The sequence below is a fragment of the Sminthopsis crassicaudata genome, chromosome 2 (genome assembly GCF_048593235.1).
Source record: "Sminthopsis crassicaudata isolate SCR6 chromosome 2, ASM4859323v1, whole genome shotgun sequence".
Lineage (NCBI taxonomy): Eukaryota > Metazoa > Chordata > Mammalia > Dasyuromorphia > Dasyuridae > Sminthopsis > Sminthopsis crassicaudata.
In genome coordinates this window covers 467,498,749-467,521,432 of record NC_133618.1, presented here as the reverse complement: position 1 = coordinate 467,521,432, position 22,684 = coordinate 467,498,749, and the positions used below count along the sequence as shown (strand labels likewise).

Genomic DNA, 22,684 nt, shown 5'->3' with positions numbered 1-22,684 from the left:
CTAATTCCTACAATGTACAAATTCATGATATGTGGCTTAGATCAGCTCCTTTTTAGGTATTATCAAAAGTGTTTTGAGATACACCAAACTTCCTTTTTCCCCTCAAATATGTTTTTCACAAACATGCTGCTTACAGCCTTAACAGTTAGAATCACTATGTGTGTGTGTGTGTGTGTGTGTGTGTGTGTATGTGTGTGTGTATGTGTGTGTATATATATATAGTCTCAGAAATGCCATTGTTAATCTACAACACTGCTCATTTTGGATCCTTGAAACTTAGAATCCAAGAGACTAAGCAGCTTCTAAAATTCGGTGTCAGAATTCCCACAAAACAGATCTTTGAGATGTATGCCATTTATGCTAACTTGTCTCTGAGCAAGTATGGTCTACAATATTCTGAAGGAGTCATCAAACTTGTGCCTAAAGACTTTCTCCTTGATGAAGAACTCACTTGTGAATAGATTTTTAGGATGCTTTTTCTTTTATCAAGCCAAATTCTTTTTTTTTTTTTTTAAACTTCTACTCCTTGTTTTCAGTTCTCCCCTCTGAAATTCAATCAAAACAAATATAATCTCTCACTATATGACTTTTCACAAAGATCCTTTAAATGCTTGAAGACAGCAATCCTCACCCCACTTTTCTCTTATCTGAGTGACATAGTCACCATTATCTGGATAAACTGGATAAACTCTAGTGTCACATTACCAAAATAAAAAATAAAATGTTTCCTAAAATAAAGATAGAATCAAATGAGTCTAGGCATGGTCTGATAAAGAGAGATAAGTGCTTAATATTCATTGAACATATTAATTTTTGTTAGGTTTGAGTGTAGATGAAAATAAGGTCCTAGAGGAAAGATTTAAAAAAGACAGTTTATTAAGAAGTTGTAGATCAAAAATTATCTTGGGAACAACTTGAGAAAAACAAAGAATGTCTCCTTTTCCTTTTGTCATTTGATGGAGTTATGTAATGATGTTTGTGATAGCCATAGGTTAAGAGAAAAAATTTAAGGCATGAATATAGAAAAAGAGGAAACAAAAGTACTTTTATTTATTGATAACATGATGATTTACTTAGCCTCAAAGAATCAGCAAAGAACTAATTAAGAATTCAATAACTTGAGTAAATTAGTCAGATGTACAACAACCAACAAAAATAATAAATATTAAAGGTGTCCTGATTTAAAAAAGTTATAAGAGAACTAGATAATTATCTTTCACTAGATAATAGTAAAGGACTGTGGGGAAATTCTTAAAGGAAAAAAAGAGATAGCAAAGAATAAAATAAATAACTTCAGGTGCATGAAAGTGAAAAACTTTCACAAGAACAAAGTTAATAGAAGAAGAGGAGCAATTCACTCAGGAAAATTCTTTTTTTAAATCAACTATTTCTTAGAAGGGCCTGATATATCCAAGAAAAGTGGGCAACAAACAAAAATTATTAAGACTGAAAACTATTTTCTAAGAGAAAAATCAAAAGATTGGAACAAATGGTTATCAAAAGAATCACAAATGATTAGTAACTACATAAAATATTGCTTCACATTATTAATATTAAGAGAAATCTAAGGGAGACCAAAATAGTAGAATAGCAGGAAGACAAACTAAGTTTTCTTCCACAGTTTCTCCAAACAGATCTTAAAACTTAAATCTGATTAGAAAATCTAAGGAAAAAAATTAGAATAACTCATTTTTCCAATCCTAATTGTCATAGGAAAATAGAGAGGTCTGTGGTCATTGGGGGGGAAATGTAGGAAGGAACATCCGCAGAGAGAGGTTGTGCACTAGGGCAAGGAGAGATTTCAGATCTCACAGAGAGGAGGCTTAGTTTGTGGAGAGTGTTGGAAAAGGTGCCAATGTGTAGTTCTTTTGTTCACTTTCCTTTATTGAGTAAGAGATCCAAAGTGGATGAGGAGGGTACCTGTGTGTAGAAGTGGCGTTCCTGGGCCATTTGTGTGCCCCAGACCAGTACAGAGTTAGGAACAGCATCAGAAGCAAGCATAGATATGAATAGCATTGCGCACATCGGAGGATAGGAGTGAAATCAAGTTCTCAGTTTCAGCATTCAGCCCAGTCTGAAGCCTGCAACAGAATAACCAGAAGAGGAATCTCAGATTTAAGGGGAGCCTATAAGTTTGTTCTCAACGAACAGAGCTTTCCAGTTGTCTCATGGTGACTGAGTCCAAGAGCATTTTATTAAAACTTCAAATAAGGTGTTTCCATAGGCTCAGACTCTTAAGTCATCAAGAACTTGTAGAACTTACATTAGAAGGGCAAAAATTAGACTTTGCCCTAGATTGAACCACTTTGGGAGCACTGAAATTTGTTAGCTACCTAGCCCAAGTTGTTGCTAAAATTCTGAAATAACAAAATACTCAATACCCAAAGAAACCTATAACAAAACCCAGACCATCCATTACTTCCAGAAATATACAGAGCCTAATTCTAACATAAAATCTAAAATCAGGGAAAAGGTTGGGAGAGAAAAAAAAATTACCTTAAAAAAATTATGATTACTGGGAAGTTCTAGATAAAAACACAGAAAAAGAAAATAACTCTGTTATAAACAAACTTCAAAAGAAAACCCGTTTTTGACAACTTAAAGTCACAATTTCATTTGGAAAGATGTGAAGCAAAGACTTAAAAAAAAGTTTTCATCAATAAAATGAGTGTACTAGAGAGAAAAAATTAGAAGAGAAATGAGTTACAGGAGGAAGAAAAGTAAAAAGGAAATTAACAGCTTGGCCCAAAAAGTACAAGATCATATATAAACAACAAATTCCCTGAAAATGTGAATGAACCAAATAAAAGCCAATGAATGCAAGAGACAACAAGAAATATTAAAATAAAGTTAAAAGATGGACAAAGTAGAAGAAAATACAAGGCCTCTCCTAGCAAAAACAACTAACCTGGAAAAGAGATTGACAGATAATGTAAGTGTTACTGAACTGTGCGAAAGCTCTAACCAGGAAAAAAAGAGACAATATTCGATTTTAAGAAATCTTAGAAGAAAACTTCCTAGATCTCTTAGAAGTAAAGTGCAAAGTAGAAATTAAAAAAAAAAAATCTTTTAGTTACCTCATCAAAGAGGTAACTCTATATCAAAACTCCCATAGAAAAATTGCTGAAATCTAAAACTAAAATCTAATTGCTAAAATCTAAGAACAAATATTGCAAGCATGTGTAAAGAAAATATTCAAGTACTGAGGAGCCACAGTAAGGGTCACACATGATTTCGTAACCACCATTCTAAAGGAATGAAAAACTGGTAGTACAGTATTTGAGAAAACAAAAGATAATGGACTTATAGCTAAAAATAACTTAGTTATTCAAAACTTAACTTAGTTATGCAAAACTGAGCATAATGCTTCTAGGGAGAAAATTAACCTTTAATGAAATAAAGGACTTCCAAGCACTCCTGCTGAAAAATTGCTGCTTAGATAATTTGAAATGCAGACACAGGATTCAGAAGCAACACAAAAAAAAAATTATGAAAATAAGCCATAAGTAACAGAAAAAAAGACAAACTGCTATAGGAGATGATGATTGTGTCTCCTTCCATGTCCTCCTCCACCACCAAACTTCTCATCAATATCATAGAGAGAGATTAATTAGACTGAGAGCTTGGGAACAGTTGTATTATGTCCTATTGAATAAATAAAGGAAAGACAAGGCAAGAAATGTCATACTGAAGGAGCAAGGAAGAATAGAAAAACCAATTTCACATAATCATTGTATAGAAATATGCAAAATATATAGAAAAAATGAGAAAAAGGGTGTGGGAGTAGTGTGATACTTGAATCTCTGTCACACACACACACACACACACAAATACACACACAAAACAACATTGGATACAGCAAAACATTTTATTCAAAAGGGAAACAGAAGAGAAAAGACTGGAGAGAAGAAAATTAAGGAGAGCATATTAAGAGAGGGAACAGTTTTAAGCCAAACAAAATATGAAAAAGTTAGAAATATTTATTGTAACTCTTCATGCAGCAAGAAGGAATTGGAAATGTAGGGAGTGCCCATTGCATGAAGAATGACCAAAGAAGATAAAGTATATAAATGTGACAGAATACTATTGTGTTGTAAGAAATGATGAAGGGGATGGTTTTAGAAAAAACTGGAAAGACTGATAACAGAATGAAGTGGCAGAATCAGGAGAACAATGTATACAGTGACAATAATATTGTAAAGGTAAATAAACTTGAAATACTAAGTGTGATCAGTGCAATGACTAGGCATGATTCCAGAGAACTCATGATAACATGCTATTCATCTGTTGATAGAACAGATTTAAACATGGCCAATATAGGAAATCTTTTTTGCTTGACTAAACAAATGTAATGGTTTTTTGTTTTCCTTTTTCAATTGAGGGGTGGTAATGGAAGTGAGAGGAAGAGATTTTTGCTAATTGAAAAAATAAAACTTTAAAAAAGAAAAATGCAGATCAAAACAACCTTGAAGTTCTACCTTATACCTAGTAAATTGGTAAAGATGAGAAAAGAGGGGAGTAGTCAGTATTGGATAGGACATAGAAAAATTCATTGATTCTGTTTTGGGGGATACATATGAATTGGTTCATTTGTTCTGGAAATCGTTTTGGAATTATATTAATAAAGTGATTAAAAAGTTCTTACCCTGACTCAGAGATCCTACCTTAAGTATACACCTTAAGTCAAACAGAAAGTAAAGCTCCAAATTATTCATAATTTTTATAACAAAAATGTACAGTAGGTAGATGCTTTTCATTAGGGGAATGGTTTATAAAAGTGGCATATTAATGTATTGGCCTATTATTATGCTGTAAGAAATAATGACTGAAAAATCAAGGAAGGTCTACAGTGAGACATGTTAAGATGAGAATACTCCCTCAGTACTTGGACTGCATAGCACAAATAAGAGACATACCTCAAAAAGTGTGAAGATGCCCATCAGTTGGGGAATGGTTGAATAAATTATGGCATATGAAAGTAATAGAATATTATTGTTCTATAAAAAATGATGGACAAGCTGATTTTAGAAAGGCCTGAAAAGATTTATATGAACTGATGCTAGGCAAAACTAGCAGAACCAGGAATACATTGTACATAATAATTTTGGTGCAGTCCTGGTTTTTAGGAAGTTTTTCATATGCTGAGCTGAAACCTGAATTAAAAACATGTGTTTCCTGGTTTTGAGGAGCTTATAGTGTAGAAAAAAGCTCCTGTATTTTAGTAACCAGTAGAGGAACCAAGTACCTATTTTATTTGGAGAGTTTGAGATACGCCCAGATATAGAAAATTAAGATGATATATTTCTCCCACAGCCTGCGTACATCTGAGACCAGCTATCTGAATGAGGCCTTTTCCTTCTACTCTGCAATCAGACAGAGATCTTATTACTCTCAAGTCAGTAAAGAGGACAGGTATGGTGGAAGTAACACAATACCTATCAGTTTATAAATAATGGTATCTAATATTCATGAACTACACTTCATTTAGTTTCTGTACTTAAGTGAGTGCATCACACAGAGTAGTTGCTTAATGTTGATTGAATTGAATTATATAACAGAATTAGGTAGAAAAGCTCAAATTTTGGTGATAACTACTGTATTCATCTGAATAACTTAACATTTTAAAATTCTGTCAAAAAGGAAAACATTTGAAGTTAATGTGATATTTAAATATTTGTGTTCTTTGTAACTTTTAATACATTAGTAGGAATGTTTTTTCAACATTTTAAGATAACCCAGAGTATGAAACTTTAGAGAATGTTTTTTATTGTTACTTGTACTTTAGCAAAACTTACCTGTACTTTTTGAAGCTTAACAGTCTTATTAGAACAAACATAAGCTATCTAATGTAGTCTCTTCATTGCCAAGTCTCAACCATTTCAAAGGGTTATTACCATAGGACAGTGATTCCAGAATATGTATATATGCATATATAAATACCAAAAACTGTAAGAACATAAAAGAAATTTAAATATTGGTTCCTTCATATGATAAGAAAATTAAAATCTTTGGAATAATGATGATGATGATCCCTTATATTTGTATAGAGTTTTACATTATCTTACACTTAATCTTCACAGTAGGACAAATGTTATACCTATTTTATAGATAAGGAAACTGAATTTCAAAGATTTTAACTGATTTTCTAAATAATAAGTAGCAATGCTGGGACTAGAACAAAATTCTTAGAATGAGTTATTAGTGATGTGAATTCAGTTATAATGGGATGCCCATTTTCAGGCAAGTTGAGAAAGGATAAAATCTTCAGTACATTCGATGTAAGTCATTTTAAATTAGACCATTGTGTTCTAAAGGACTAATTTCTGTCTCGTTGCAATGCTGGCTTTCCTTAGCATGTCTTTACTTCTCTCTCTACTCTCAAAATAGTGTAAATGTCTTGCAATTTAAGCATTGAGTATGGCTTGTACTTGCCATTTGCAAGTTCAGAAACATTTAATACACCTTCCTGAGTGAAACTGATCTCTATTAATTCTTGTAGAGATCTGCATGATGCCAGCCACAAGCGTGCACAAGTGTTTCTTCATCATTCTTCATCCATATAGCCTTTAAATCATACAGGTTCATAGGATCATAGAGAGATTCTTTGTACTCCCCCACTCACCTTACTCCTCAGCTTAATTTTATTCTTTTTTAATTCCAGTAAGTATTCTTTCAATTTAGTTTCTCTCTAAATAGTCTTAAAATCAACTTTCCATGTAAAGCAGCCAAGTCATATATTCAACTTTTATTGTTTTTGATATAGTTCTCCTTTCAAATTCCCTATGTGCCTGGTGACCCCTGCTCCATTCCTACAAGCCCACTCTTCTCTCTTTCTGGGGCTATGCTGTCTATATATATATTATAATCCATCTTACCCTTCTTTTCTTTTCTTCCCTTGTCTCCTATAACACTTCTTTCTTCACTGTTCGGAACTATATGCTAATTTGAAGCTTCAGATTTGGGAGATTTTTGATATCTAATATGAACCTCTCATGGCAAATAAGTCACAATGGATACTTCTCTTTCCTTTTATGATCATAGAAATAACTATTTCAAGATCTGCCTGTACTACTGGCACTGACAGAATATGAGGCCACTACCTTCTTTTCTGAGTTCAAATATTATTACAAATATATTACAGAAAGAGAATGTTTGGGGAAAACTATCTCATCTTAGGATCTGACATCTTGTAATATAATGACTTATGAAATGCCATGGAAAACAGGATAGTTAAATATGTAATATTTTTTAAATGATAGCATGATTTTATCTTTTCCTGCCACAGACCTGAGTTGGTGGTTAAGAAACTACGGTACTATGCAAGATTTATAGTGGTTTGCCTTCTCCTCAATAAAATGGATGTTGTTAAGGATCTGGTCAAGGTATGTGGAAATTGGAACAATGAGGAAGTTCAAACCTCATTATTACTATTTTATCTGTTATTAATTATGAAATAATATTGATACTTTCATACTTGAATTATATTTTTAGTAATTTTTAGTAATAATAGTTCTACTGCATTAGTAGAGGCACACCAATACAGATGAAATCGTGGAGTTTAAAGAAAGTAGTAAGTACTATTATTATTAATAATGAGAATTGCTTTCTGCATTGTTGCAGTTAATAATCATTCCAATAAAATTATTGATAGTTGAAATAAGTAATAATAATAATAATGGCTTATATTCACGTAATGCGTTAGGGTTTACAGAGAGCTTCATGCCCATTATTTTATATAGTCTGCCAACAAACTTGTGAAATAGGTAGTATAAGTAATATTTTACATATTTTAAAGATGAAGGAACAGTCTTCAAGAATTGAAGTGATTTGGGGGCAGCTAGGTGGTGCAGTGGATAGAGCACCAGCCCTTGAAGTCAGGAAGATCTGAGTTCAAATTTGACCTCAGTTAACACTTCCTAGCTGTATGACCCTGGACAAGTCACTTAACCCCAATTGCCTCAGCAAAAACAACAACAACAAAAAGAAATAAAGTGATTTGTTCAAGGTCACTCAGTGATTAGTCCTGTTGAAACTTGGAACCAGGTCTCCTTATTTCATGTCTAGCGCTCTTCCTACTAAATTTCTTTTATCTGTAGTAACTGTTCATCTCTAGACCCTTCAAAATAAGTGAAAGCTCCCTAAAATGATAAAATTTTAGCAAAGACTTTAACCTGATACTTCTATCCTAAGTACTAGTACATAACTAGCCTGAGAATCATGTAACTGTGTGTAGATGATTTTAGGAGTATCAAATTCAAGTTTAAAATGACATGTATAGTCTCAGTTAATTTTACTACTTGGGTTAATTCTTTACTGACAGAGTAATAGCAAAAGTCAGTAATATCTGTTTGACCTATATTAGATTGCTTGCTTCTAGAAGAGTGTAGCGAGGTAGAATGGGTGAGAGAAAAATTTGGAACACTAGCTTTTGCAAGGGTGAATGTTGAAAACTATCTTTACATGTATTTTGAAAAATAAAAAACTATTATTTAAAAAATCAGTGATATCTCAAGGAAAAAAATTTAACAAATTAAATATTAGCCTGACTGTCAGAGCTCTTCACCAGTTTGAGTCTTATCCCCTTTTCTAGCTTTATCTCTTTATCATCCTTCATTCACTCTGTGTTTTAGTCAACCTACCTTAACCATTATTTACTTGCTTCATCCTCTCTTCTTTCCATGCTTGTACTTACATACAGGTATTCCTGGAGAATACTACCTCCACTCCCTTCTTATATCTTTTAAAATCTTTACTTTTTAAAATATCTATCTCATCTATCTCACTTTTTCCATAAATCCTTCTCTGATTCCCCTACTCTTTCATTCCTTCCACCCCCACCTAAAAAGATTCTCTCATTTTTTTCCTTTCTGTTATTTTGTTTGGACCCTTCCTTTATTTAACTATCCTATATTTAATATCCTATATTTAGTCAGAAAAAAATTTTATGCAAGAGTTGGCATCTGAACTACTAGATATAAGAATTGCTCATGAATAAACAATGCCATAATTCTAGTTTGGCCTCCAATGCATGTTTAGATTCCGTTCTTTTTCTTCTAGTTAGAGGTTTTGCAGTAGATTTATCATAGAATATTAGAATTGAGTTCATAGGGGTTGAAAAGATCCTAGGAGATTATCTAGTTCAAACAGTACTGGAATAGGAATTCTATCTATAATATTCCTGGGATATAGTCATTCAGACTATACTTAAAGATGTTCTGTGATGACAATATCTTCAAACTTTCAAAAGATTTCCTACATTTGTCAGTTCCATTCTGTCAGGTGCTAATGATATTTAAATGTCTATATACCATTAGTTGAATTGTCTAAAATTTATCTTACTTTGTGGATTTTTAAAATCAGGAACTGTCTGATGAAATTGAAGATTACACTCATCGCTTTAATACTGAAGATCAGGTGGAGTGGAACCTGGTACTTCAGGAGGTTGCAGCCTTTATTGAGGTTGGCTTACTTAGTTGTTTTTATCAAACTATTGATGTATTTGTGTGAGGATACATTTTTACTATGTAGAGTGGGTATATGGGTATATCTTTGTACCAAAAATGGTTGGCATCTGAAAGTCTTTTACTTTGTAAGCATTTTTGTATAGTTAATTTGTGACTGGTTCTTTTTCTAGGCAGATCCAGTCATGGTTTTAAATGATGACAATACCATTGTTATCACATCTAACCGATTGGCTGAAGCAGGGGCCCCCTTATTGGAGCAAGGGATGATTGTAGGACAGTTGACTCTGGCTGATGCACTCATTATTGGCAACTGTAATAATCAGGTAAAGAATTACTGTGTATGTTTAAATTTTACCTAGAAAAATAGGAAATTTGTCAAAGCAGGATTATTATTATTTTCCTAATGCATTTGCCACATTTTCTTGAAGAATATATTGAGGATTCAAAAGCAAACGTTAAATGCCTGGTGTTGGCAAAATACTTTGTCAAGAATTTAGAAAGATACATGACATGATTAAAAATATAATCCTTGTTCCCATGGAACTTTTAGTCTGGTCCAGTGATAAACTAGAAATAACTAGAGAGATTTTTTTAGATTTATTAAGTAGTATGGAATAGATCCCTATCAATAAGCACAACCCTAATAGCCACTCTTGGAGTAATTATTTATTTCATTTATTTATATCTATTAAAGTGATGTGTTAGTTCCCTAGCATCTTATACCTTTTCACTACTATAGCTTTTTGGAAAAAAATTAGATTTATTTTTTAAAATTATTTAAGAAAATGAATTTTGTACTTCAAGGCTATGTTGCTATTTAGGTTTTATAACTATTTCCTCCCTTTTCCCCTTCTGTTGCCACTTTCTCTCCTTTCTTCCCCCTCTCTCCTCTTTCTCTCTCCTTCTCCCCTCCCTTTCTTTCAAAATTGGGATTAAGTAGCTTATCCAGAGTCACACAGGTAGTGAGTATTAAGTGTCTGAGGCTGAATTTGAACTGAGGTCCTCCTCATTCCAGAACCAGTGCTCTATCCACTGTACCATATAGCTGCCCCTATTTTTTCTTTATGGAGATAATTTTATCCCATTTTCTAGAAAAGTGGAGGGAAATGTGGTGCAGAATGAAAAAATTTAATGTTATCCTTTGGAAGTAGTAAATCATAGAGCTGGATACTAAGAAGTTAGATGATCTTGAAAGTACCTTCTAACTCTTGCTTCTATTATGCCAGTACAGCTTCTTCCTTTTTACAAAGGAGAAAATTGAAGTCCAGAAAATGACTCAAAATCGTTCCTGTTGTAAGTAATGATCAGGATATATGGACTTCTTTCCAGTACACACTTCAGCCTTTTGTACTGTGAATGTGCTGACATAGTCATAAAACCATGCTGACAGGATCCTTCCTCCACAAGTCTCTATTGAACAACTTCAGCTGGGTTTTCATATCTACAAGGCAACATTTTTATACCTCTCCAAATAACTCATTCTCATACTTAATACAGCATTTCTTCTAAACCTTTTCATTTATCCTCCAACTCCCACTGTTTCCTTTTCCCTAACCCTCTTAGTGGAGACATTTGCCTCATATTTCACTGAAAAATTGTGGCCGTCATTTCTCAAACATAGAGGGAATAGAGTCAAATTTATAAAAAGAGCCATAGGGGCAGCTAGGTGGTACAATGGATAAAGCACTGGCCCTGAAGTTAGGAAGATCTAAGTTCAAATTCTGCCTCGGACATCTTACTATTAACTTTTTTTTTTCCCCTGAGGCAATTGGGGTTAAGTGACTTGCTCAGGGTCAAGTGTCTGAGGCCAGATCAGAACTCAGATCCTCCTGATTTCAGGGCTGGTGCTCTAAACACTGCACCACATAGCTGCCCCAATCTTACTATTAACACTTACTACCTGTGTGATCCTGGCGAGTCATTTAACCCTAGTTGTCTCTCAAAAAAAAAAAAAAAAAAAAAAAAAAAAAAAAAAAAAAAAAAACCAACTGAAAAATAAAGAGTTATGCCCCAAATGATAAATGATCAAATGACCTATGACCAAAGGACTATAAATTTGTGTATATCCTTTGATCTCACAACACTACCATTAGGCATAAATACCCAAAAAGAAAAAAAAAAGAAAGGAAAGTGACCTATATGTACCAAAAAATATTCATAACAGATCTCTTCTCAGGGCAAAAGAATTGGGTAATGGCTCAACAAAGTATGATATGTGTTTATTGTGGAATATTATTGTTCTATGGGAAATGATGAGCAGGATGCTCTCAGAAAAAAACAAAAAACAAAACCAAAAACCTGGAAAGCCCTTCATTAACTCAAGCAAAATGAAATGTACTGTTTACAAAGTAATAGCAATGTTCTGGGATAATTAGCTATAAATGACTTCATTATTATCAGCAATACAGTTATCTATAACTTGTGGATATCTGAAGGCCTTAAGGATAAAAATCCCTCCATACCCAGAGAAGGGACTGATTGTATCTGAATACAGATTGAAGCATTTTCTTTCTCTAACTCTTTTATTTTAAATTTTATTTTTCTTGAGAGTTTTCATTTTCATGAGTGTGGGAAATTTTTTTTTTCACAATGTGACTTTTACAAAAATGTTTTGTATAACTTCACATGTAGTGTTTTAATTATGGGTGAGGATAAGTAAGGGAAAGAACCTAGAACTCAAAAATTTTTAAAATATGTAAAAAATTGTCTTAAATGATTCTGGAAAAAATAATAAAATAAATCAAATACAAAAAGAAAAAAAATTTGAGGCCATTCTTTAAAAACTCCCTCTTCTCTCTTTCTCTTAATCACTCATCACCCAGAGATCTTCTTTCATTGTCTCCTCCTTTGTCCCTATTTTGCATGAAGAGGTGATTCTTCTCCTTGCCAAGACAAATATTTCTAAATATACAGGTGATTACTTTCCATCCCCTCTTCTCCCATAAATTGTCCCTTCTAATATTTCCACTGTCTCATTTATCACCATTCGTTCCTTCTCTACTAGCTGTTAGTAATTCTGTTAAAAATCTGCCCATAACAAGATTTAATGCAATTTGGCCAGACTCACAGAATTTTGTTGCAAAAAGACTTGAAATTAATAGAAGATTTGATGTATAAGATCTGAGTTCCGAGAGACCCAATTAAGAACAAACAGATTTATTAGGTGGAAATGTAAACCTGTGCCTAAAATTGTCATTAGTAAACATGTAGTTGAAAAGAAAGATTGGGATATAAATGAATATGATGTGATTTTGAAAAGCAAAACCAGTGTAGGAACAGGTAAAAAGATTAATTAGGGTATACGAATGAGATGTGAGAACAAGAATTGCCACAAAGGAATTTAGTAAGGGAGAAAGACTGGTAGTTCTGGAATCCTACTCATATTAGAAATGAGTTTGTGTGTGTGTGTGTGTGTGTGTGATGTAAGAGTCTTCTAAATTTATTAAGAAATATGGGGGAAGGAATAAGGTAAGAGAGATATATAGGAAATGGTATAAGGTATATAGACTAGTGGGAATGGGATTAAGAGGGAGAGAGAGTGGGGCAGAGGTTAAAGAGGAAGAGGTTAAATTTAATAGCAAGGGTGGGTAGAGAGTAGAAGTAGTCAGCAGTGGTAGGAAATAAGAGATACACATAAATAAAATAATAATGCTTAGGAGAAGAATTTATTAGGAAAAAAATAGGGGAATAATCATTGATCTCAGATAAAGTTAAAATAGATTTAATCAAAAAAGAAAAGTAGGGAAACTACATCATATGTTACTATATTAATATTGTTTTAGACTATTTAAAACAACTAGATAGTATAAAGTTGGAATATTGCTGTGGTGTAGGAAATGATGAGTTGGTGATTTTAGAAAATTCTGGAAAGACTTGGACTTAAGAAAGATGATTTTGATACACCTTCAGAAAAACAGGACAAACACATAGTACATGGATGTATATAAATGTATATAAGTATATAATTATGCATATCTTTATATATATGTATATAAATATATCTGCATAATGATAGCTAGCCTTTTTGGGAGAGATGGAAGGGAAGAAATGGGAAAAAAAGAATAAAATAAAAAGTGCACAGCAGAGAACAAAAGGAAACCTATAGTGAAGCAAGGAAAAGATGGACAGTTATGAATATAATGTATAGTATTTATTACATATGTTTTCCTGGAATGGAAATTTATTGTTTCATATTTTGAATCCCCTCATTCTGCTATGCATATAACAATTTTTTTTCTTTTTCTATTTTTTATTTAAGTTTTAAATAAAAGAAAAAAAATGTCAAGACTTGTTCCCTCCAGGGAACACTGTTTGATTCTAGGCATGAGTCATATCTGTCAGCCAGCTTGTAATAAGACTCCACATTGTTCAAAAGGTATCTGGAAACCAGGCTAAGGATTTACCAGGTAGGGAAATTTCCTGTTAAGAAATTAAATAGCATAATGAAGAAACTGAGGATCCTACCTTAGGTCATACCAAGGTTGTCCTCTCAATTTTTCCTAAGGACAGAATTCCATAAACATCCAGTTCTTAGACTGTATCACATGTAATTTTTCTTGTCTTGTTTTCATGATAATCCCTATAATCAAAACTAAAAATAATTATTAAATTACAGTTCTCAAAGTTTTTAACTGAAATAGCAAAATTTCACTAATCACAGATTAGGACTTGAATATTATTAATTTTTTCATGTTTCACTAACAATTACAGTATTTCATTTATCTTGCACTTATAAATTTAAAATATCCAATTCTTGGGTTTCAGATGTATACTGAATACCTGATACTTGATTCATATTCATGTATTGAAGTTACATCTTTATTCCATACATTTTCATAATTTTTATAAGAGTTAGCCAAAAATTTTCCGTTGAAAACTAACTCTTCATTACGGTAAAATTATAAGTCCTCCTCTCTTCCTTCTTGCCATTTGATAAAAAGTAGGAGAGGGGATTTCTTTTTTTCAGTTCTAGGTTCTCAGATTTTATAGTATTTTTTTTTTTTACTTTAGATTTTATAGTATTTATTCAATAAGGCTAATAAGATCTTATGATACCTGAATACAAAGTCTAAGGGCCCTTATATATAAGGATATCTTAAAGGGTCTGTGCAATTTTTTTCTCCAAACAGTAAATATATGATTATTGTTGTTATTATTAAATTATTATCTGTTTTGAAACAAATTATACTCTCATTAAATATTTCAATTTTCAAATATTGATTTTAATCACATTCTTTTAACCTCTCAATTTGTAGTTTAACAACCTGTAGATTAAAAAAGAAGTTTTCTTTTTAACAGCATTTCTGATACAATGGTTTTCTAAATATCAAAATATAAGACAGATGGCATTACTTTAGTTGAATGCATTTCCAAATTGTAAATGGAAAATTATTCATTTTACCATGTTTGACATTCTATACTAACCACAATATAAGATATACTATAGAATTGTTCACATAATATATGTTTACCATATAGTAGGCCCTGTGTGAAACACTTCACAATCATTATATTTGATCATCACAATAATCCTGGAAGATGAGTAACATCATTGTTTCCCTCTTTATAGAGTTAAACAAGATAAGGAAACTTACTTAAAATCATGCAGTTCAATGTTTGAGACCAGAGGTTTCCCTGAATTTTCCAGCTTTTTTTTTTTTTTTTTTTTTTTGCATTTGATGCCACAATTAACAGGAGAATATATTTCACCACATTATAATTTAGTTACAGGATAAAACTCAGAAAAATCAAACATGACTTTACAACCATAAAAGCAAAACTTTTTTTTTTCACAGGGCTATTGGGTACTCACGTTTTCAAATTTAGAGCCTAGCATTAACAATTAGCTCATTTCTGATCATAAATAGATTAGAGGAACAGAGGATAGTCTACCTCTCAGACTTGTGGAGGAGGAAGGAATTTATGACTAGAGGAGAACTAGAGATCATTATTGATCACAAAATAGAAGATTTTGATTACATCAAACTAAAAAGTTTCTGTACAAAGAATACTAATGCAAACAAGATTGGGAAAATATTTTTACCGTTAAAGGTTCTGATAAAGGTCTCATTTCTAAAATGTATAGAGAATTGATCCTAATTTATAAGAAATCAAACCATTCTCCAATTGATAAATGGTCAAAGGATATGAACAGACAATTCGCAGATAATGAAATTGAAACTATATCCACTCATATGAAAGAGTGTTCCAAATCACTACTGATCAGAGAAATGCAAATTAAGACAACTCTTGAGATATCACTACACACCTGTCAGATTGGCTAAGATGACAGAAACAAACAATGATGAATGTTGGAGGGGATGTGGGAAAACTGGGACACCAATACATTGTTGGTGGAATTGTGAAAGAATCCGGCCATTCTGGAGAGCGATTTGGAATTATGCCCCAAAAGTTATCAAACTGTGCATACCCTTTGATCCAGCATTGCTGCTATTGGGCTTATATCCCAAAGAAATACTAAAGAGGGGAAAGGGACCTGTATGTGCCAAAATGTTTGTGGCAGCTCTTTTCATAGTGGCTAGAAACTGGAAGATAAATGGATGTCCATCAATTGGAGAATAGTTGGGTTAATTATGGTATATGAAGGTTATGGAATATTACTGCTCTGTAAGAAATGACCAGCAGGACAAATAAAGAGAGGTTTGGAAAGACTTACATCAACTGATGCTGAGTGAAATGAACAGAACCAGAATATCGCTGTACACTTCAATGCTGTATGAAGATGTATTCTGATGGAAGTGGAAATCCTCAACATAAAGAAGATCCAACTTACTTCCAGGTGATCAATGATGGACAGAAACAACTACACCCAGAGAAGGAACACTGGGAAGTGAATGTAAATTGTTAGCACTACTGTCTATCTACCCAATTACTTATATCTTTGGAATCTAATACTTAACGTGCAACAAGAAAATTGGATTTACACACATGTATTGTATCTAGATTATACTGTAACACATGTAAAATGTATGGGATTGTCTATCATCTAGGGGAGGGAGGGAAAATTTGGAAAAATGAATACAAGGGATAGAAAAATGAATACAAGGGATAATGTTATAAAAAATTACTCATGCATTTATACTGCCAAAAAATTTTTTATAATTATAAAATTTAAAAAAAAAAACACAAAACAATTAGTTCATTTCCAAAGGCTTATGATAGCACTTTCACCTTTCCATAATTTTTTTATTTTCTTTCAAATATCACCTGAAAAGCCAAATCAATGTGTTTATAACCTAGTCCACCCCCACCCTCAATATTTTATGACTTTTTTTATTTTTCAGTTTCAACTGCAGATGAAAGATAGGGAGAGATTCCAAGTGGCATCCTTGCTTTGGAGCTCAAAAGATTCTAAAGATGGAGGATTTGCTTCTTAAATAATATTTCAGTGGCAGAGTATGGTATTTCCTAATCATAAACCAAAGTCTTTATTTATTGTATTTCTTCATTGTAAGTTAGCACAAAAATTTTTAATAATTCCTGATTAATTTCAATACTCTTACTTTTTGAGATTTCTAAGAGCTTACTAATGCATGGTTTTGTAAAGCTAGAGAAACTGAGGCAGGATAGAGATTAGAGAACAATTAAATAATTTATTAAATGGAGAGAATTTCTGGGACCAAATGGATCCATGATTTGGTCCCAAGGCTGAATGAGACTATTGTCTCCAAGAATCCAGGAAACAATGAGAGTTCTTAATGACATATATACATGTGGCTCAAACTCAGGGGGTAGACTGAGGCAGGGGTGAAGTCAGGATGCTGAGAGCAGGAATGGGACTCTTTACAATCCTGTTCTGACAGGGTGAGGGGATCATGGGGGGAGGAACCCCAGAGATGGGGAGAGGCATCTTGATAACATGGTATCTGACATTCCAATAGCTTGGGAATGGGGAGAGGCATTCTGATAATCTAAACCATAAGATGTTTTATCCTTTTCAAATATTCTTATAAAGAGGGAGGGGAGGTTTTGCAGGCCTGAGAAGCAGAGAAACTGAGTCAGGACAATAAAAGAGAACAGTGGCATAACAGTTTCTAGTTTACTCTGGTGACCTTGCTTTTAGTTTATAAGGAAGAGTGATGTCCCTGTAACTGTTACTCTTAAAGTCTTATTTTTATTTTTCCTTAACACATTGTACCAAACAGCACTCCAGAACTCATTATAAGATATTTCAGCATATGTTGACCTTATTCTGCTAAGTACCTTATCAGATAAGACAAAGAAAATGGAATGTGTTTCTGGAATTACCTGAAGTCCTAGCAGTTTGCCTTTACAATCTTAAAATGACTAATATTCAGTCTCCCTAATTTCCAAACTTCAAAATCTACTAAGATGTTTTTAAGCAGCTACTATAATTTGGAAATTTACAGTAAAACTATTCCATCCAGTCATTTATAATGCCAAAAATTTGTACAAAGTAGGAAAAAGTTTTCCTTTCCTTATCCTCTAGTTTCTATAACTTTAAGTTAGCTAGGGCTGAAATGACAAAATATCTTGCCGTGTCTTTTGTTTGTTTTAACTTCCTGCTGCAACCCTAAATTGAGAGTGGGTCTTGCTTATTGGATCAAAGAGCTTAATATCAGATTACAGAAAGTTCACAGAAATAGTTCAGGTATAAAACTTCGTTATCTTTTCCAACATTCAGAAGTCTTAGGTTATAACTATATAGCAGTCTTTGTCTTCTGCTTGCCTTTTTCCTCTCAGAAATCTTTCAAGGTAACAGAAATTGCAAGCCACAGTGAACAAGACAGAAGACAAGTTTTCTAAGCATTTTACTAAAACATAAAAACAGTGAAAATGATGAGACAAACACTTACCTGCAAGTCTCCTTATCTTCTACTGAAAATCTAATCTCAAAACTTTAATTTGCTGCAATTAAAAGTCCCTTTTCCAGATCAATTTTTTGATTGATTTGGATTTTTATAATTTTTGGCATAATATGAGAGTTCTTATTTTTTTAATAAATCCTTCCACTCTTGTTTGGAATTTCCCTAAGTGAGGTATCAAATTAACAGTACATTCTTCTTCTGGTCTCAAGCCAAAAGACATTTTTCCAGGGGGCTTTCTACTAGGATGTTACTCCTGGATCCCACAATTTCTTTAAGAGAACTTCCCCAATTGTGTGGAATTATCCTCACTTATTTTCCTAGAGGAAATTTTCCTACACTGAGGAATCTTACTTTTATTTCCTTAAAGGGAATTTTCAGAGCTATTTTATCTCTCCAGAAGTGTGGAGTTAAACTTCCTAGGAGTATGGGAGGTTACTTTTCCCAGTGAGAGAGGAGCTTTCTCAGTCTTCCCCAAGAAATAATGTATGGTGTTTGCAAACAATGAGAAGGTTCTAATTTAGGTTGGAAAAAATGAAATTGAGGAAGGGGAGGGGGAAAGCTGGACATTTAGAGCAGTTCTAGGGAATTTTTCTGAAACTATTATCTAGTGATTGGGGTCCTGTTTTTCAACCCTAGATGGCTGCACCTAAAACCATGGTGGGTGAAATCTGAAGTAACTGAGGAAACAAAAGTTTGAGGTCCCAAGCATTCTGGTTTATTAAGCAATATATTCCCAATTGCATAACAAATTGGAAGCAGGCCCCTAGCTTCACGGTGAACCATAAATATGGGAGAAACAAATTTGTGTACATTAAAAGAGAATAATAGGTAATCTGTTGAAAGCAAACTGAGCAGGTGGACTTTTCTGGCTATGACATAGGATAGCACTCAATTCTTATGATTTCCAAGCAGATGGAATTTATAGGAAATTGAAACTTTGATTTCAAAATGGAGGTATTTTTACAAGATGGAATCAATTTAATTCACATACTACCTAGCTAATCTCCTGCCAGTCTCCTTTACTGGACCTTCATCCAGGTATGCTCATTAATGACAGATTTCTTACAGGACTCTTTTTGGGTCATCTTCTCTTCTTCCTCTCAACTATATTACTTGATCTTCTCAGCTTCTGTGGATTGGATTATTATCTCTATGTTGAGATATCTTATCATCTTCTTATACTGCCCTACCTATCTGCCCTCTTTGCTGCTCTCCAGATTTGGATTTCCAACTGCCTCTTAGATATCTCGAATTGGATGTCTCTTAGACATCTCAAAACTCAACATGTTCAAAATTGAACTAATTTTATTTCTCTCCAAATCCTCCCCTATTTCTAACTTTTCTACTACTGCTGTTGAGAGCATCACCACTCTCTCAATTTCTCTTGTCAATTTGGTGTGATCTTTTACTCTTTTTTTGGAAAGGGGCCTAGGCATTGGGGGTTAAATGACTTGCCAAGGTCACAGAGCTAGTAAGTGTTAAGTGTCTGAGGTCAGATTTGAACTCAGGTCTCCCTAAACTTTAGGACCAGTACTCTATTCACTGTGCTATCTAACTGCCCCATTGACTCTTGACTCATCCTCCTCCATATTCAATCTTTTGCCAAACATGTCGATTTTACCTTTGCAACATCTCTGCTTAGATCCCCTTCCCTTTTCTGACCTTGCCATCACAATGATGCAGGCCTTCATTGCCTCATTAAACAAGAGGCAATAACTTGCTGTTTGTCTGACTGCTATAGGTCTTTTCCTACTTCAATCCATCTACTATTCAGCTGTCAGAGTGATTTTCTTACAGATCTGACCATGTCACTGCCCTCTTTGATAAACTCTAGACTGCCCATCACTTCCAGGATTAAATATAAAATCCTCTCTCACATTCAGTCCCTTTACTTTTCAGCCTAATTCTTTACCCCCTTCATATACTCTTTGATCTAATGTCACTGATCTGCGTGATCTTCCTTTAATGACATGCCATTTCCTGACTCTATTCTAAAAAAATAATTAAAACCTTATTTTTGATATTCTGAACTTGCCAAATCAGTAGACAGAGCCATTTTTCACATGCAAAAAAACAAAACAAAACAAAACAGAAAAAGGATTACAGACAAAACCACAAATCCTCATATACACTTTGACTCCCAATTTCCCTTTAAAGTCTGCCCTCCTGTCTCATTTCTCCCTCTAATATAAAAGCTTTTCCTTTGTGTGAAATAATTTTCCCCATTTTTTTACCTTCCCCATTCTTTCACTTCATCCTTTTTTCTTACCAGTTAAATTTTTTTTTAGCTTATCCTACCATAATCAACTCACTCCCATTGCCCTCTGTCTCCATAGAGTCATTGTAACTACCATAATAATGATAAAGTTTTTAGAAGTTACATGTATATTACCATGTAGAAATGTAAATAGTTTGTCTATATTGAGTACCTTATGATTGTTCTTTCATATTTAACTTTGGTTGCTTCTCTTAAATCTTCTGTTTGGAAGTCAGATGTTCTATTCATATTGCTGTCTTTTCATCAGAAATGCTTGAAAAGCCTCCATTTCATTAAATGTTCATTCTCACTTCCCAAAGATGTATATTTAGTTTTTTCTGAGTAAGTTATTCTTTGTTGTAATCCTAGCTTCTTTACCTTCTGGAATATCATATTCCAAGTCCTGTACTACTTTAACTTCACAGTGGCAAAATCTTGTGTGATACTGACTGTGACTCCCCAATATTTGAATTGTTTCTCTTTGGCTTCTTGTAATGTTTCTCCTTGATCTGGGAGCTTTGAGATTTAGTGATAATATTCCTGGGAGGGTTTTTTTGGGGGGACGGGGGGATGATAGGTGAGATTTTTTTTTCTATTTCTATTTTACCCACTGGTACTTGAATATCTGGGCAGTTTTTCTTTATATTTTCTTGAAATATAATACCTCAGCCATTGATCATGGATTTCAGATAGTCCATTCATTCTTAAATTATTTCTCTTTAAATATTTTCTATGTCTCTTATTTTCCCAATGAGGTGTTTCCTTATTTTCTCCTATTTTTTCTATTCTTATGTCTTTGTTTTATTACTTTTTCATGTCTCATGTAATCATTATCTTTTACTTGCCCAATTCTAATTTGTAAGAAATTACTTTGTTGAACTTTTGTATTTCTTTTTACACTTGTTCAGTTCTGCTTCTTAAGTTCTTTTCATCTGTACAATTTTGTGCCTCTTTTATCATTCAGCTAATTCTATTTTTAAGGTGTTATTTTGTTAATTATTTTTGTACCTCTTTCACTACACTTAATTTTTAAAAATTTTTCTTGCATAACTTTTATTCCAGTTTTTCCTCTGCCACTTATTTGAGTTTTAGAATAATTTTTTAGCTCTTTCAGGAAGTTTTGTTGGATTTTTATCCAATTCACATTTTTTTCTTTGAGACTTTGCTTATAGCTGTTTTGATATCATTGTCTTCTCTTGAGTTTATGTCTTGATCTTTGCTGTCACTATGATTTACAGTCAGGTTCTTTTTTGGTAGTTTGCTCATTTTTCCAGACTTCTGGATTTTGAATTTTATACTAAAGTTGAAATCTGTTTATTGGAATGGGGGAGTTGAACATGCGATATATTCCAAGATTCAGACTTTTTTGGTATGCTGTTTTCAGAGCAAGTTATGATGTTTTGAAAATTTTCAGTGCTTCTGTAGTGGTATGATTTGGAGAGGTTACTGCTCTCCAGTTATGTACTATAGTTTTTACTTAGGTCTCAGATTTCCTGTAGCCACAATACTAGTGCTCAAGTCCCTTAATCCCTTGTCACCTTCTTTCTACCTTGGAAATGTAATTTGGGAGTGTTTATGTGGAATAGAGTTGCCTTACTGTGCCCTGTTCTATGCCAGTGCTTGCACAAGGCTCCCTTGTAATTTCCTTTTAATCAGTGTCCCATTCCCCTTAGCATCTCGGGGCTGAGAGCTCCTAAAATTGCTGCTGGTGTTGCCATGATGTGTGCTCTGAGCCAGTCTCCAACCCAATGTCACAGACCTTTCCTTCCAATCTTTTAAGTTACCTAAGACTGGGAAAAAAGTCTTATCCCAACTTTTTACTGGTTTTACCATTCCAGGAATTCAATTTGAAGCATTATTTTAAAGTTGTTTGGAAAGGAATGTTGGGAGAGGCCAGCTGTAGTACTTCCTCTACTTTACTATGTTTGTTCCTTCTTTCCATTCTCCTCCATCCCCCACTTCAGTCACTTTCAGGGACTGTTTCTCTTTTCTCTGCCCCCATACTCAGAACTGTTTCCCTCATTTCTACTCCCTAGCTTCCTTCAAGTCTCAGTTAAAATCCTACTGACATTATCAATTCCTCTTAATTCTAATGCCTTACCCTTGTTGATTAT

General features: G+C 33.4%; 1 protein-coding gene across 3 annotated transcripts in view; it reads left to right on the top strand.

The window, feature by feature from the left end:
* The window catches only part of SCAI (suppressor of cancer cell invasion), a 215,273-nt gene that overhangs the window by 123,927 nt on the left and 68,662 nt on the right, over positions 1-22,684 (top strand). For all 3 annotated transcript variants that reach the window (XM_074293073.1, XM_074293074.1, XM_074293075.1), the window contains 4 exons: positions 5,314-5,412; positions 7,286-7,382; positions 9,361-9,459; positions 9,635-9,787. In XM_074293073.1, the coding sequence (XP_074149174.1) occupies positions 5,314-5,412; positions 7,286-7,382; positions 9,361-9,459; positions 9,635-9,787 (448 nt within the window). The remainder of the gene's footprint in view (positions 1-5,313; positions 5,413-7,285; positions 7,383-9,360; positions 9,460-9,634; positions 9,788-22,684) is intronic.